The sequence below is a fragment of the Dasypus novemcinctus genome, chromosome 3, assembly GCF_030445035.2.
Source record: "Dasypus novemcinctus isolate mDasNov1 chromosome 3, mDasNov1.1.hap2, whole genome shotgun sequence".
In the NCBI taxonomy this organism is placed as follows: Eukaryota; Metazoa; Chordata; class Mammalia; order Cingulata; family Dasypodidae; genus Dasypus; species Dasypus novemcinctus.
The window spans coordinates 148,831,906-148,848,967 of NC_080675.1; the positions used below are offsets into that span (position 1 = coordinate 148,831,906).

The following is a 17,062-nucleotide window of genomic DNA, read 5'->3' on the forward strand; positions in this document are numbered from 1 at the left end:
AAATCACTCACACATTTCAGGGGTCTCAAACACTCCCCAACAAGAAGTGATTTGCTCAATGCTGATAATAATTTGTAATATTTGCCCTCATCAGAGCGCCTTAGATGGTACTAGTGCGTCTTGTGTCGGGGGTAAAGTACACTGGGAATCGGAAGGGATGGGCAGGAGTTCTGGGGCAGGCTCAAAGGCCTGCCCCGGGGCGGTGGTGCGGAAGAGCTTTCCGACGGGAACGTCTCCAGGCTGTGGGACCTGGGCACCGTCTCATCCCGAAGCCCTGAGACAGCTGGGCCTCTCCAGCAGGTCAGTCGCCCTCACCCAGGTCAACGTCAGCTCCTCTTCCCGAGAGGTGAGCTCCACCAGGCGGCCCAGGCAAGGCTGGGGCTGTCTCTGCTGCCCCCATGTGGTCAACCGCTAGATCGAGGCTGCCTGTTGGGCTATTCACTTAACCTTCCATTGGTCCTGTCTGGCCAGGGCACCCTCCCTTCATTGAGTGTCCACTTCAGCGGGCACCCTTTGTGCCTGGAGGTGCGAAGGGGGCTCAGGCCCACGTTCAGGCTGAGGGAAGCTGTCTCGGTCTTGCCTTTGGACTCCTTTATCCAGTCCTTCCCCAGGCTTGCTTGTTCAGTCTGACTCCTCAGTTCTTCCCCCCAGGCTAACGGAGCTTTCCCAGGCACCTCCCGGCATGCTCTGGGGCCAGGACAGCAGGTTCTGTCTGTCTGGTTCTCTTCCCATGACTTCTCCCTGTCCCCTCAGCCCACCCACGTTCTGATTTCTTCCTAGACCCCAGTTTCTACAGAAACCTCAGGACTCCCTGACTCGCTTCCCACACCCGTGGGCGGGCCAGGGCTGGACGTGCCCTGCCCTCCACTTCCAACAAGCTTGGAGCCAGAGAAGACAAGATCGCACTTGCTTTCTAGGCGTTCAGCCTCATTTCCTCCTCCTCTTCTGGAAATTTCCTTCAGGAAAGGCTGTGTTCCCTCTGACTACCTCTTCCCCAAGACTGAGCCCACCTCCTTTCCAGAGGCCCCCTGGGACCACACTCTCTGTGTAGAAGTCACTGCCCTGGGCTCTTTGGTGCTCTGAGAAGACTCCTTTAAGAGGGCTGTATATGGTCAGATGGTGAAAGCAGTGTTCACGAGACAATAAGAAATATAAGATGGTGAGGCTGACAGAGAGTGTGACGCTTTGGGGTTGGGGAGGGGGTGGTCAGGAAAAGCCTCCAGGTGTAGGTAGAAGTTGAGAAGGACCTTGAAGGATAAATGGATTTCATAAAAATTTGCACCCAGGAGTGAATTTTGGATATTTGCATTATTGTGCAGAATGGGTTTATGAAAAAAATGATTGCAGGGAGAACATTTACTATATATGTATGTACGTATTTTATAAATTGCTTTAGCAGCTAACATTTTCGTAAAACACCTAAAGTGCTAATTGCAAGTAATAGTCATTCTTTACATTTGTATGGCCTCTTAGAAATTTGAAAAGTGTTTTCATTTAGGCCAGTGTTACTAAGCACATTTGCAGATGAGGGAACTGAGCTCCAGATAGAAGAGGGAATTTTCCCAAAGCCCCAGAATAGCACAGTGGTTCTGAATCTTTTGGGGATCAGGAACCCCTTTGAAAATCAGATTAATGATAAGGACCTTCTCCCCAGATGTGCTCAATTGCATATGTAGGCATTTGCATATAACTGAGGGTTCTTGGCCCTTTAAACCTATCCGTGGGGGTCTGTGGACCCTAGCTCTGGTGCCCTGATGAACCAGGATCAGAATCCAACTTTAGCTTCTCGGCCTAGTTTCCTCTCCTCCCCACCACCCTGCCTCCTGTTTTTGTTAGAGCAGGTCTGGCCTACTTTGGAGCCCTTGGCCTGTACTTGCCTTCAGGCAGTTTTTTGCCTTGTAAAATATTCTGGGATTCAGACTTGCAGGCATCCCAGCCGGGTCTCTCCCACAGCTGATGGAGGCTAGTGAAGCTGGCTGCGCTGTACAGAGCCTCTAAAATGGTGGGTGCTTTGTGGTGCAAGCACTGGACTTGGAGCCTGAAGATGGTCTCTGAGCCCCAGCTCTCTCCTTTGTTGGCTGAATGGGGGCAAGACTGACCTGTGTTGCAGGCATCAACACCAGCCTGGGGGTGACCATAGGAACAGAGTCCCTGAACATTTCTGGAGCCCTGCCTCACCTCCTGCTGCAGGAGCCCCAAACTGGGATCCCCAGGGGTTTCTTACCTGTGCTGTATGAACTGAACCTCCTGGCCACCCGCCCAGCTGCTGTCCTCCTCTCTTGCTCCCACTCACTAGTGTGTTGGGTTCTTTTGCGTTCGGTGTCCAGAAGGGCAGCTCTGCCAGCTGTGCTTGCGGAAGGTAACCTCTGGTGCAAATGCCTGCGCAAAGGCATCTGTGCCAGGGCTTCCAGGCCTGAAGGGTTGGTGGCGCTGCCATCTCCACTAGTGGTGTCTTCCTCAGAACTTCTGGCCCCAGGGCTGCCAATGCCCTGGACATTCTTTGTTTCCAAAGAGCAAAGAACAGCAACATGTTCTTTTTAGATTTTTGCCTCTGCCCAGGACTCAGATTGGGCCCAGGGACTGGGCTGGAGGATGGTGCAGGTGAGGGATGTGGTGCTGTGCTTAGCCTTGGGCCCACAACTCCCTCTTTTTTTTTTTTTTTAAGATTTATTTTATTTATTTCTCTCCCCTTTCCTTCCCCCCACCCTGCCCCAGTTGTCTGGTCCCTGTATCCATTTGCTGCATGTTCTTCTTTTTGTCTGCTTCTGTTGTTGCCAGAGGCACGGGAATCTGTGTTTCTTTTTGTTGCGTCATCTTGCTGCATCAGCTCTCCATGTGTGCAGCGCCATTCTTGGGCAGGTTGCACTTTCTTTCGCGCTGGGTGGCTCTCCTTACGGGGCGCACTCCTTGCGTGTGGGGCTCCCCTATGCAGGGGACACCCCTGCATGGCAGGACACTCCTTGTGCGCATCAGTACTGCGCATGGGACAGCTCCACACGGGTCAGGGAGGCCTGGGGTTTGAACCACAGACCTCCCATGTGGTAGGCGGACGCCCTAACCACTGGGCCAAGTCTGCTTCACCCACAACTCCCTCTTGACATGAGATGTTTAATAGGAGGGTCCTCAGCCTTTCCCATAAAAAATATGCTCCTGGCAAAACTCCTCCTGCTGATACAAATCCACGGATCAACTCACCTTGGGCCCAAACCAGAGCCTTCACTCTACTGTCCTCATCTATATGGGGGGGTTGGAACCTTTTCCTGTACAGGGCCAGATAGTAAATATTTTAGGCTTTGTGTGTCATCTCTGTCATCTCTGACATACCGTCTCTGGTACATCTTCACTTAAAAAACAATAATCCTTTAAAGATGTAAAAACCACTGTTAGTTCATGGGCTGCACAAACACATGGACCATAGTTTGCTGACTCTTCTTAGATGGAGCAGTCAGGGAGGGCCTCCTGAGGAAGTGACGCCTTCCTCTAGGTCTAGGTGGAGAGTTTGGGAGTGCTTAGAAGGGAGGGAAACTTGTGTGTGGAAGCTGGGAGGAGCCAGTTCTATTCAGAAAATGAGTAGGACAATTCTTTGGCTGGAGAGAAGTTCCTGCAGTGGCATTTGGAAGAAGAAAGGCTGGGGGAGGGTAAGCAGCAGCCAGGTTATGGTGGCTTTTAATCATCCTGAGAAGTTTGAAGCATTATTGAAAATTCAGTGGGGAGCTATAGGAGGTTTTTGAGCACCATTCGACTGCAGACTCTTCAGCCCTCCCAGCTGGAGACACGACCGCATCAGCCATGGCAGGGTCAGGGTTTTGAGGGCATGTGGATGAGTGGGGAGGGGGCAGTGGCAATCTAAGTGAGCTCTATTCATTGGGGTCCACTGGAGGCAGGAGCCCCCAGTCATACCTCGGGGCCAGAGAGTACTGTCCTCAGGACACTGGGGCCAGGTATGACAGTCTCTCCCCATTCTCCCCATATCTCTTCCTCCCAGGGCAGCCCGTGACATTCCCCCCAGTGGCCCTGTGGGTGACGGTGGGGCTCTCTGTCTGTCTCGTCACACTGCTGGTGGCCCTCGCCTTTGTGTGCTGGAGGAAGATCAAACAGAGCTGTGAGGAGGAGAAAGCCGGTGAGTGAGAGGGGGGTGTGTGAGTGTGTGTATAGGGGCAAGTGTGAGTGTGTCAGTGTGCAAATATGGCGGGATGAGTGGATGTGAGTGCAGTTGGGAGTCAGAAGGTGGAGGTGTAAGTCTGAAACATGGCCAGAGGATGACTGTGCCTGTGCAGACAGGTGTTTAAACATGAGAATGTAAGTGACATGATGGTGACTGTGCACGGGAGAGCAGGTTTAGAGCATGGAAATTTAGCAGCACAATCATGAATGTTTCAGTGGCTTATGTGTCACTGTGAGAGGATGTGTCTGCTCTCTAGAGAGGGTAGACTCTGATGAAGATACCATTTGCTGGGCCGGGCATTAGTACGGGTTGACTTTGGTGATTGGTGGATGGGTGATTATACATTAGTAGATAGATGAGTTGACTTTGGTAGGGAAGTTAGTTGGCCTTGGTAGGTGGGTGGGTTGACTCTGGTGCATGGTAGGTGAATAAATGGCATTTGGTGGATGGGTGAGTTGACCATGGTGGGTTGTAAAGAGAGGCATGAGGGTAAATGGATAGTCAGAGGCTGGGAGATGACTAACTGGCAGGAAGGAGGGTGCATATGTGAATGGAGGTGATAGGTGGTGGATGGCAGGCACCTGGGGGAAGGAAGAGTAGATGGGTGTATGTCTTAGATGATGGTTGCCTGGGTTGGTGAGTGAGGAGATGGATGAGGTGATAGGGCCAGTAGATAGGTTGGAGGGTGGGTAGATGGTCCATGGCTAGGTGAGTGGTGGGCTCCAGGCTGGGTATCCTTGTATCCTTTCATCCTATCACTGCCCTGCTCTGTGCTCTGTGGGGTTGCTGGTTTCAAGCTGGGACCCTGTGCCCAGCCTTCAGCCACAGTTCAGCCCTGCTCAGGCCCCACTGACCTGCCTTCTGTACTCTTGGGTGGGGAAGTGATGAAGGTGGGTCTGAGAAAGGTTTTTGTTCGCTCAGAGTTCTTGTCTTCCAGGAGCTGAGGATCAGGATGGGGATGGAGAAGGATCCAAGACCGGTGAGTCTGAGCTTGGCTGGAGACAGGGCAGAAGACTCCAGGATCTGGAGGGGCCATCTTTGTTTTAAGATTTGAAAGAAAAGTATATTCTCTGGACTGAGGGTCCAAGCCAGAATCTGGTCTTTGCTCCAAGTTAGACCTAGAGGTGGATCTCCCCTGTTCCCGCCCCCCCAGGTGGGACTTCATTTTTCCCAGTACTTTTACCCATTTCCAGGGCCTGTTCTACCCTGAACGACTCTGTACTGCAGAGTCTGTGGCTTCCTGAGGAGGGAAGTGGGAAGTGAGGGACAGGGTGATCTTGGGAACAGGCTTTGGAGACAGGTAGCCTAGGTTAAGTGCCAGCTCCAGCCTATGCAAGCTGAGTGGCCTTGGGAAAATCACTCTGCCTCTCTGACCTTCAGTCTTTTCATCTGTAAAATGGGCATAACAACAGGTTGTGTGGGTTAAGTTAATGAGATAGTGTATGTAAAGGGCCTGGTACCACATATGGCACCTAGTAAATGCTCAGTACATGGGAGCCCTTGTTGTTAGGCAAATTGTGACAGTCCTGTTCTAGTTAGAGTCTGTACACCTTTGGACAAGGTGCTTTGTTTCTCTAGGCTTTGGTTTTCTATAAAATGGTCACCCCAGCCCAGCCCTGATGGCACGAGAGGGCTGTTTGGAAGTTCTCCTGGGTGAATGGATAGGACGGTGCTTTGCAAAGGGCATGGCATTGTGGGGCTACAGACGAGCCCAGCTTGGGAAGTACGTCAACTCCCTGGTGCCCCGTGGCCCCTGGAGGCCTCCCTGCCTTCCCTTCCAGGGCCTCCTGCACTGGGATAGGCAGATTCCTGCTGAGCCATTTGGGATGGTTCCAGATGATGCTGGTACCCTCTGCTCCCCCACAGAAGGAGCGACAGGAGCTTGACACCCGGGGACCGCTGTGAATTAGGCCAATTCATTCCCCGCCTGTTGGCCCCTGTGTGGTGGCCACGCAGGCAGCCCTGGGATCAGGCCTCATTTCTCATGCTCAGAGGCAGACAGAGGTGGAAGAAGGGAGGGGCTGGGGAGAGGGCAGGTTAGAGATTTGATGGGACTCGGTTCTGTGTGATCCGGCCCCCCCCCCATCTGGGGATATGCCAGTCCTCCCCAGCTCCTCACTTCATTCTCGGGCTCTGTGGGCCTTCGCATCTCCAGCTCACTGGAGGGCAGGGTGGTTGTCCCTATTCGACAGATGCAGAACCCTGAGGCCCAAAGAGAAGAGCAAGGCGACCCGGAGAGGAGCGGGTGCGGCAGCAGCCTGCGCCCCGCCCCCCGCCTTCTCCGTCCCCCACCCCAGTCCTTCTATCCCTTACCTCACCCTCAGCTCCTCTGCCCTCTACCCAACCCCCTACATCCACGGACCCTCCCCTCATCACGGTCCTTCCTGTTTTGCAGCCATGCGGCCTCTGAAACACGCTGAAGGCAAAGAAGGTAAAGACGTGGCCCTGGAGCTTGTGTGTCGGTGTTTGCGCATCTGTGTGTAGGAGGCTGGGAGGGTGTTTCGTGGTGGGGGTGGTCGTCACCTTTCACCGGTGTCCCGAGGGTCCCCCCTGAGAAAAGCTGCCCCAGCTAACCCCCTTGTGAGACGGCAGAGGACTGAGTAACCAAGGTCCCAAAGTAGTTGGGGTATGGGTTCCAGCTGCTTAAGGGCACCTGAACGTGGCAGAGGCTTAAGCAGGACAGGCGTTGCTCTCTCCTGGAACAGTCAAAGCACGTGGAACCTTGAGGCCATGGAGATCCTGGCTCCACTGTCAGGCTCCATTGTCCTGGATTCTGGCCTATTCACCCGGAAGCTTCCATTCGCAGCTGCAGAGTTAAGGGCTTGACTAGAAGTAGCCTATATTATTTCTGTTTACAACCCAGTGGTCAGAACCTAGTCAAAGGCTCCCTACCTCAAGGAGTTTGGGGAAAGTTGTTTTCAGCTGGGTAGTCCTTTCCTGCCACATAGAAAGCGGTGAGTAAATGGTAGCCTTCATTATTCACATTGTTACAACATCAGCAGATACCTTAGGAGACGGTTGGTTGGAGGTTGGTTTGAGATTCTTCCTTTTAAAAATAACCAACAGCCACATCTATTTGTGTGTCTGTGTATGTAAATATTTGTGTGTCTGTGTGTGTGTATGTATTCTAAAGAAGATATTTTGTGATGCAGACTTGCCACAGATATGAGTGACTTCCACCTGGAAAAGCAAAGTTGATTCCAGGTTGACTTGGCCTCCGTTTTAGGAAATAAATTTTCCTGGTTGATCAGCCCTGTCCTGGGGAGAGGGGAGAAGAAGAGGAGGACATGGGTCCTGTGCTCAGGAAGTTTTCAGTGGCAGGAGGGTCCCTCAGAAACCTGCACAAAGTAAATGATGAAAAGCCGGGTGATGGGTTCCGACTTCCCCGAAAGGCACTAAGAGGTCCTCAGACAGCAGTGATGTGCAGGAGAAAGCGCCCCTGCATTGGGCGGGGGCAGCTTTGGTCCTAGTCTCTGCCCAGCATGAACTACTGGCTGTGGGATCTTGAAAGGCCACGTGACCTTGCCGAGAGTTTTCTCAGCTGTGGAGTGGAGTGGGACTGTGCCACACGTCCCCTGCAGGAGGCTTAGGCAAGGCGACAAATGCAGACACGCTCTGTCAGCCGTGAAGTGCTGTGTCCGTGGTCAGTGGCAGGAGCGGAGGCCTCTGTTGGGGTCTGAGGGGATAGAGTTAAGGGGTCTGCCCACCCCCACCTCTCTTGTTTTGAGCCAAATGAGGCATAGAAGAATGTGGTAGATGGAGAGCCCTGAAGAGAGTTGTTGGAGGGTGTGGCCCGGCTGTGTGAAGCAGTGAGTTTCCTAATCTTGCTCCCCCAGTGAGCAGCCTTGCTCCCCCCTTTTTCTGGCCACACTGGACAACTGCGGAGGCCATCCCCCGACGGAAGAGCAGCTAAGGGTACTTCCCCCCCCCCCCGACAGGCAGGGCCCAAGGAATGGGAGGGGGCGGGGTCACGCTTGCGGGACCCTCCATTCCGGTCAGGGAGTGGCGCAAGGCCAGGGCTGCGAATCTAACAGACGCCCCTCCGCGTGGAGACAAGAAGTCAGACTCGAGGATGTCCCCTACAGCGTCATTCTTAGGGAAGTCCTTGTGGGAGGGGGAAGTGGGGCGGGGAAGGGGGAATGAGCCAGGCTGGAGGATGGATGGGATGCACAGGCGGTGGGAAGGAAAGAGCCCGGCACATGTGGGCTGTGGGCTGTGCGTGGGGTGCGCGTGGTGAGGGGGCCGTGGGATGGAGGGCCGGTGAGGGGATGGCCTCCCTCGGCACCTTCACGGTCCTGCTCCCGCCCAGCTCCCGTTTGCGGGGGCCTGATAGGGCAGGGGCTAGCACAGGGGCTGTCCCTTGCACTGCTGTGGCTAAGCTCACATGCATTCGCCACCCTGGTGTGGGACAGGCACCTGGGGTTCTTGTGCACCCCTCCGCCAAAATTAAAACTTCAGATATTTAATTTTTTTTTTTCCTTTTCCTTTCGCATTATGAAATGCAGATGATGGACAAGAAATAGCCTGACCTTGAGCACCTGGGAGCTGCAGCCCCAGCCCTGGGGCCACCATCTCTGGCTACACTGGGAACTGGGGGTTCACTGCCCCCCAACAAATGAAACCCCTCTGGCGAATCTACTTATTTTCCAAAGGGCATGATACATAGACCACCCCGCAGCCTTATTTCTCTACTGGACCCCATCCCAAGTCATCCTGCTGCCTTATGTCTCTGGTGACACCATGCCTACGACATCCTGCTGCCTTAGTTCTTACGGATGCACTACACAGACCACCCTGTATCTTGCTTCTCCAAAGCATATGACACAGACTAGCCCACACCTTATATCTCCAGTGAATACACTACATGGACCATCTCGCTGCCTTTTCTTCCAAAGGACACAATATTCAGACCCACCCACTGCCCTGTTTCTCCAGAAACACGGTCCACCGTCCACCCCTGCCTGGTTTCTCCAGTGGCTCTGAGAGTTCGCATTTCTAAGCCTTCATCTGCCTGTAAGCCCGTCTCCTCAGGCGGGCACTGTGGTCTCAGCATCTCCTTGAGTCTTGAGGTTGTCTCCTCCTACTGCCTGCTCTGGCCCCAGCATTGGCCTTTTCCCTTCCCTGCAAAGCGAAGACAGAGTGTCACGGCCCCCTCCAGGTATGCAGATGCGCAGGTGCACGTGCTGGACCACGTGTGGACCCCCTTGCCCCCTGCCCCGTCTCCTCGGTGGTGCCCTGGGCTGTGCCTGAGACCACCCTGCCCTCTGTCCAGCCCCCCACGGGAACTTGTGCCGGTCACACCGGTTCTCTGGGGGTGTGCGGTGGGCCCCAGGGGTCAGCTTCTGTCCTTCTGCCTTGGGGGCCTCAAACCAGCTTTGATTTGTCCGCTTACCCATTCACCTAATACTTACTGAGCACCCACAGGGTGTCAGCACTGTGTTAGGTGCTGGGGACCCTGAGTGAAGATGAGGCCCTCCCTCAAGGACGCCACATCCGGTCAGAGTCCGGTTGGAGGCCAGTGAGGAAACGCACTGTGCTACTACAGCCTGCGCCCGCGGGGCGACGGAAGGCGGTCCTGGAGGGCGGCTTCTGCCTTCCTCTCTACTGTACCCCTCTTCTGGGCCCACAGCTTCCCGGCTACCTCACCCCCATCCCACCCCCAAACCTCCCCTAGATCACAGAGCAGGGGCAGCAGCCAGAGAGAGGGTGTAGCCTCTGGCCACAACTGGGGACTCTGATGGCTTCCGAAGTGTCTTCCCAGGCGTGAGCCTGGAACAGCGGGCAGGTGGGCAGGCAGCCGAGGCCCCCAGGCCTGGGCTAGCAGCAGCACAGGTGAGCCGTGGGGTGGGGTGGGGCCAGGAGGGCTTTGGGGACACTGGCATTGCCCCCGCCCCACCATGGTGCTACTCGGGCTGGCTAGCCCCAGCCTCCAGGAGAGCAGAACTGCTGCTGCTCTGATGTCCTCTCGGTGACATATCTCCCTTCCCCAGACACAGAAGGCGTGGGGATTTCTCATTTAAATGTGGCATCTGAGGAGTTTTGTAAACTGGGGGTGTGTTTTGGGAAAAATAAATGCCTTCATAAAAAGGTTTCTCTCTGTGAAGTGTCTGGAAGCAGAGTGGGGCTTTAAGACTCAGTGGGAACGATTCCTTCCTAGAAATTTAATACTGGGGTGGGGGTGCCGGGGGCTCCTTATTCTCACCATTCTTTTTTTTTTTTAAATTTCTCTCACCTTCCAAATCCTACCCAACTCCGCCCCCCCCCCCCCCATTGTCTGCTCTCTGTGTCTATTCGCTGTGTGTTCTTCCTGGTCCACTTGCATTCTTGTCAGCAGCACCTGGAATCTGTCTCTTTGTTGTGTCATCTTGCTGTGTCAGCTCTCTGTGTGTGCGGCACCACTCCTGGGCAGAGTGTGCTTTTTTCGCATGGGGTGGATCACTGAGGGGTGCACTCCTTGCACATGGGGCTCCCCTATGCAGGGGACACCCCTGTGTGGCACGGCACTCCTTGCGCACATCAGCACTGTGTATGGGCCAGCTCATCACACAGGTCAGGAGGCCCTGGGTTTGAACCCTGGACCTCCCATGTGGTAGGCAGATGCTCTATCAGTTGAGCCAAATCCACTTCTCTCACCATTCTTAAATGACTGGGTTTCTGTGTCCATGTGTCCTGCCCCAACTCCCTGGCCTCAGTTTCCCTATTGGGAAAGGAACTTTGGTTGCCCAGAAAGCCAGGCCTTTGGTCACGGTGTGGGGTTCCTCCCGCTCCTGGAGGCAGCATCTGATGTCTTGGTCTGTGAAGGCTGAGACCTTAGACCTGTGTAGAGCCTTGGCTAACACTCCGTTTTATAGACAAGAAAGCTGAGAACCAGTATTGGGAAAAAGGATTCTGCTGTGCCATTCTCAGCTGAGCCAGTGGAACGGGCACCAGGCTGGGAGACAGAGGTCAGCGGTCCAGGGCCAGGACCTAGTTCTGTCCTTTGACTTGGAGGAGCCCATTTAGCTCCGCTGGCCTTGGCTTTCTCATATGAAAAATGAGACTGAGGTGTTAACTACCTTCCACTTGCAATGCCTGTGAGGAGGGCGTGTATACTGCAGGCAAGCAGATCTCCAGAGTCAAGCAGGCTCAGGGCTGTGAGCCCACGGAGCCGCCTGGGTCATGTGCCCCCCCATGGCAGCGTCTCAGCCCGGGGCCAGCCAGCCAGAAAAGAGCCTGGGCTGTGAGTCAGGACACTGGACTTTGAACCTGGCTCCCCCGCTGGCTTGTGACCATGGCCTTATAACTGCCTCATCTCTTAAATAGGGGCAGTGCAGCCTCTCCTGAAAAGTACGTGAAGTTCTTTACGAACTGGAGGGTTTTTTAAAGTCGATGTCTCTAGGGGGAGCTAGATCATACACCCTGCTTACAGTCCCACGGTGGATTCTCTGGGTGGGTCTTAGACCCAAGAAACTTGTTCTGAAGTCTGCCTTTCCCCCTTATACTGGCCGTGCGCCCTTGAGTTTGCCACGTCACGGCTCTGAACTTCAGTCCCCGCCTGCGAAGCGTAGAGGGTACTGTGTGTACTTCATAGGGTCGTGGTGAGGACTGGACGAGGCAATGTGGGAGAGGATGCTGGAAGCTCCGAAGGGCTGGTCACATGCCAGGGGTGGTACTTTCCTCCTTACAGTCAGGGCCACACACTCCTGCTCCCCAGGAGCGCGGTGACCCAGAGAGCAAGCTGCCTGCACCTCAGCTTACCCACGTGTACAACAGGCTTGATGAGCGGTGCTAGTTCTTTCTGGCAGGGCAGGGATAAGGCCCAGCCAGGCTGCTGTGGCCAGTGCTCGAGAGAGGGGCTCAGCAGGTGTGGGGCTGGCTGGGGGCTGCGGGGCGAGGAAGGTGGCCGCTGAGCGAGGAGTGCCCTAGAGAGCGGTATTTTTAAAAGCTGCTCTTCCTGGGCAAAGCTCCGACTCCTGCGTTTTAATGGAGAAATAATTCTCACAGTGTTACACGCTGTAGCCTGCAGGTGGCACATCCATATTAAAGAGGACAGAGCAAGGGTCCATGTGCCCAGCTGTGGGGTGGCCAGCATTTGCCTCCAGGACCATTAGTAACAAGGGCTGTGGAGTCCACTCCGGGGAACGAGCCTTGGGGGAGGCGTGACAGCTCTGGGGCGCCCCAGTCGTCCTGCCTCTTTCTCCACCTGCTTGCCACTGCTGTCAGAGCGCTCCGATTACACTCACGACATGAAGGGCGCTTTCCACCGGTGCCTGTTCAGGAGGTGGCACCCGACCTGCTCCATCCCAGGAGGCGGTTGCTGGGTGGGGAATTGGGTGCACGTGGGTCACTGAGCAGAGACCCTGGCAGGTTCTGAGCTGGGTAATGTTCAAAGATTCTGTTGCAAAGTCCCCCTGAGCGGCCAGAACCTTGGGCTTCCCCAGTGCAGGGGACTCAGAAAAGCAGAAGCCAGAGGCGGGTGTACAGTGAAGAGAGGTGTGGGGAGCGGTTAGTGGGCTACGAGTCAACGATAGAAATGCACACCATACAGAATTTTATAAAGTGGGCATTGTCACCTCTAGTCCCCCTGTCCAGAGGGAAGCACTATTACAAGTTTCCAGACTTTCCTCTTAGGCTTACAGATTAAAAGAATAAAATCACATTTTTCTGCAACATTTTGAGATATTTCCCCCATCATTTTTCCAAGTTAGTTCTTCTAGAGGGCCCTCCTCTTCCTCCTTTAATTTTTTTTTATTGGTGTGTAACGTATGTCTAGTGTGTTAAAGTATGATAATCTTCAGTGTATGAGTCCATGAACTTTTACACAGGTATATACTCATAACTATCAGCCAAATCGAGATATAAAAAACTTCCAAAATCCCAGAAAATTCCCTTGTGCCTTCCAGGCAGTAGCCCCAGGTAAGAGATCCTATTCCATTTCACCTTGGGATTCATTTTGCTCCTTCTTAAATTGAATTTCATATAAATGGAATCCTACAGTGTGTACCGTCTTGTGTCTAGTGTCTTGCAGAGGCATCCCTCACTCTTTTTAAGTGGCTAAAAAATATCTCATAGCACTGCAATTCCTGTATTTTACCAAGTCCTGGAGTTTGGATACAAATAATGCACCCTTGTGCTCAAGTTTCCACAGTATGGAGACTTAGAAGTGGGAGTGCATTTTAAGTGTAGGAAGAGTTGCCAACTGTTTGGGCTGCTGTTTTTAACCCATCCCAATGGCAGGGGGAACGTGCAAGCGAAGAACACCAAGGGCCGTTAGCAAGACTGATTCTAGACGGGACAGGGACAGGCGGAAACCCGGCTTGGAACTCGGGTGGCGCAGGGTGGGGCTGAGCCGGGCTCGGCAGTGGGCGGGGCCCGCGGCCCTTCCCTCCCCCACCCTGTCCTAACCACCTTCCTGGTCAGCATCTGCCTTGGGGGGGGGCTGCCGCCTCACTTCCGGGCACCAGTCTTCACGTTTCTGGGGCCCGATCCTGGAGAGGAGTGAGTCTGCCTCCTGCTGGAGAGGGACGGCACAGTCCCGTGGTTCTGAGCACCTGGAACACCTGAATGCGATTGATGGGCCAATGATCAGCACCTGGTGGGATGCAGGTGCCTGGGGGCAAGTTAAGGACGTTCCTAACTCATCATTGGATCTACCACTCCAGGTATTTATGGCGGTGCTATTTCATTCACCGCCAATGAGGCGGTGCTTTGTGAGAGCAGAAAAAAACTGGGTCTGATGGGGGCAGAGCCAACCCAACCCTCAGAGGCAAAGAGTCTGTGGCCTTTGCCTTTGGCCGTTTCCTGATAGCTGAGCAGCAAAATATCCCCCTCCCGTCAACCTCCTTCAGCTGATCTGATTTCTCCACCCTCAGGGCCCGCCTCTGCACTTGTTTTGGCTCACAATGGATCAGGCTGTCACCTCCTTGGTCTTGAGCACTATACTCCTAATGATACAGCTCCAGATCCCATTGGTCCAGTGGTTCTCAACCCTGGCCGCACGGTAGAATCACAGAAGGAGATTTTTAATAATACTGGTGCTTAGGCCCTCAACCCCCAGAAGTTCTAATGCAAGTGACTGAGGTCATTTCTAAATATTTGGTGTGCATACCCCAGGGACTCTAGCTTACCAGTTCATGCAAAATGGGATTTGGAGGGACAACTCTGGGCAGAAACCTTTCACACCAGGTGCCCGAAACAAGCCAGCCACTCTCAGTGGTCACTAAATCAGACCAAGGGGTTTTCATTTTATAATGAAAGGAAGCACAGAAAATACAGGTGCAAGGAAGATTGGGGCAAATGATTGTGGTTATTATGGAGAAGAGGGGGGCCCTGTTCCCTCTGCTGTGGGGCCCCGTGGGAGCAGGAACTCTGATTTCCTGCCCCCAGCCCGACCGGTCACCTCTGTAGGGTCTGGGGGAGGAAGGACGGGGTGCCAAGGCTGATGGCCGTGTCCCTTTCAGCTTGTGTACCGGAAAGGGCCCTCCCCCTCTGAGGGCCCCTCCCCCACTGGACTGCCTCCCTTTCTCCCCCGTCTCCCTCCCTAGTTGCCCCCAGGTTTGCAGATGTGCAGAGCCTCCTGCCGGTTCTGGCTCCCTCCCTCCCTCCAGCACCGTGTTCTCCACGGAGGGAAGGGCCATCTGTCCTGCTCCCTGCAGCCGTCATCCTGTCCGCATGTGCCAGGCTAAGGGGAGCGGAACGGCCTCCGCGCTCTTCTAGCTTTCTTCTCTCCCTGCCTCAAGCTTGCTCCTAGCCAGGCGATCCTGGGGTCCCTGCTAGGCTGCCGACCTGCAATATCCCCACTGAGCAGAGCACAGCCTCTCTCCTCTACCCCACCCCCACCCCCACCCCCTTGTACGGTCTCTGGCCTCTAATCCTCCTTTCGTCTCAAAACTTAGCTCTCTGGAGGACCTTCTCAGTTCCACGGTTCCCAGGCCATCACACTTCCTGGGGCCTGGTCTGCACCCTGAATCAGCTCCCTTTCTGCCTCTCTCCTGAAATGTTCTTGCAGAGTGTGACCCCCACACTTGGAGGGTGGGGAGGAGGGACCCACAGGCATCTCTGCAGAGCCTGCCAGCTGCTGAACTAGCGTCTTACCTTATTTGCTAAGATAATCTAGTGTAATTTGCTGCTAGCGAACGAACACAACTACTTCTTGTTCCTATAGCTTTTGTAATTGCATTGAACTCTGTGTTCGCTTGTTGGCAGCTCCAGGAAACATTCTGGCCTGGTTGCAGAGGCAGCCCATCCTCCCTGTGACCATGCCGAGGGCTTGGGTGACCTGGGGGCATGGCCAGGGAGCTGATTGCCTTGGCATCTCTCTCTGCTGTCCTCAGTGCTCGCCCAGCACTGCAGCCGGGAGGACCTGGGTCGGCCCAACAAGATGTGCTGACAGGCAGGAGTTCTGGGCCTCAGGCATTGTGGGATGGGCGCTGCAGGGCCGGCAGAGAACATATTCTGCTCTGTCTGGAGGATGGGTGAGGAGGGAGGCAGTGTGGATGGGAACTGCACCCAGGAAGTAGAAGGGAGAAGGGGACAGAGAAATGGCTGACGGGGTGGCAGAGGTTGCCTGTCCCACATTCAATCCAGCTTATAAACCTTTGCGCAAAACTTTCCCCCCACCTGATCTGCCCTCTCTCCTCTACCCAGGTAAAATCCTACACAGCCTTCCTGTGTATCCCACCCCCTCCCCTCACAAATCTCTGACTGCAAGGCCCGGATGACGCACTTACTCGTTTGTTGTTCTCTGGAAGTTCATCTTCTCCCCAGAGCAAGGCTGGATTGCCCCCCAGCCCAGGGCTGGGCACAGAGCAGGCAGGGAAATACCTAAAACCACATCGATTCAGGTCTCTGAATGGACCTGACTGAGGCTGAAGTTTACTTCTGCATTATCCAGAGGGGAAAAAAAAGGATTTCCCAGCAAATGGATAATGTAAATGAGGCTGCCAAAAGGTGCTTAACCTATTTAAAGGACTCATCTATTTTTAAAATCTTTTAGAAGCCCCTATTTACCCAGAAACAATTGAGATGGTAATTGCAAGTCCTTCTTTTTTATTTACCGGAGAAGCTTCCAGTAAGCTCCCTTCCCCACTGCACGCCCTGCTGTCTGCGTGGGGAATGGTACCTGCTAACCTCGCAGAGCAGGTCCTGAGTGCTCAGTGCCTTCGAAGTCCGCGTCTGTAAAATGGGATCAAGAGCTGCGCCCCCTCTCCCTTGGTTGCCTGAGATGGAGATAGATTGCCCAAAGGACAGAGTCCTCATGGGGCTGCCTCACCTGAACGGATAGAGGAGAGAGATTTGACCGTAGGGAGGGAAAGGACAGAGGGTGGAGGAGGTGGGGAGGATCGCTCATTGCTCCCTGAGGACGGCAGTGGAGCTCCAGGCACGGGGGCCTCTGAGGACCAGCACTGCAGGTAATGGAACCCCTAGGCTTGCAGGTCCCTTCTGCTCCCTCGGAGGGTCAGTGGGTGCTTGGCTTTGGCTTGGGGAAGAGAAGGAGGCTCTTTCCCAAGGAGAGGAGCTGTGTCAGAGGCGGCCGTGGGAGGGACCTCGGTCCTGCCCCATCCCTGGCGGAGGGAGGCAGGATCCCCTCCTTACTTCCTCCCGAACCCTGGCAGGGGAGTGGGGACGGGCAGCCAAGATGACCCCTGGGCCGAGGGGCTGGACGTGTGTGTTCATGGGGAGGGAGGGCAAAGAACAGGGCCAGCATCCACGCACCCGGAGCCAGCAGCCGGCCAGCCTCCTCCCCACTGCACCCTGAGCTCAGAGAGGGGAAGCCTTGCCCCAGCCTAAGGGAGCAAGCCCAGGGGACACCCGGGAGGCCTCTTCTCCCCAGCTCAATGATGTAGGTACCTCGGGGAGAGGAACTCGTGTACCTGCGCGGCCACCTCCTGAGGGGTAGAGACGGCCTGACCAAGTGGG

General features: G+C 54.7%; 1 protein-coding gene across 3 annotated transcripts in view; it reads left to right on the forward strand.

Annotated features, from left to right (window-relative positions):
• CD276 (CD276 molecule) overlaps window positions 1-10,256 on the forward strand; it is a 31,231-nt gene extending 20,975 nt beyond the window's left edge. For all 3 annotated transcript variants that reach the window (XM_004476604.5, XM_071214287.1, XM_012518841.4), the window contains 4 exons: window positions 3,986-4,120; window positions 5,103-5,144; window positions 6,561-6,596; window positions 8,671-10,256. In XM_004476604.5, coding sequence (XP_004476661.1) covers window positions 3,986-4,120; window positions 5,103-5,144; window positions 6,561-6,596; window positions 8,671-8,693 — 236 coding nt within the window. In that variant the 3' untranslated portion in view covers window positions 8,694-10,256. The remainder of the gene's footprint in view (window positions 1-3,985; window positions 4,121-5,102; window positions 5,145-6,560; window positions 6,597-8,670) is intronic.
• The last annotated feature ends 6,806 nt before the right edge of the window (window positions 10,257-17,062 follow it).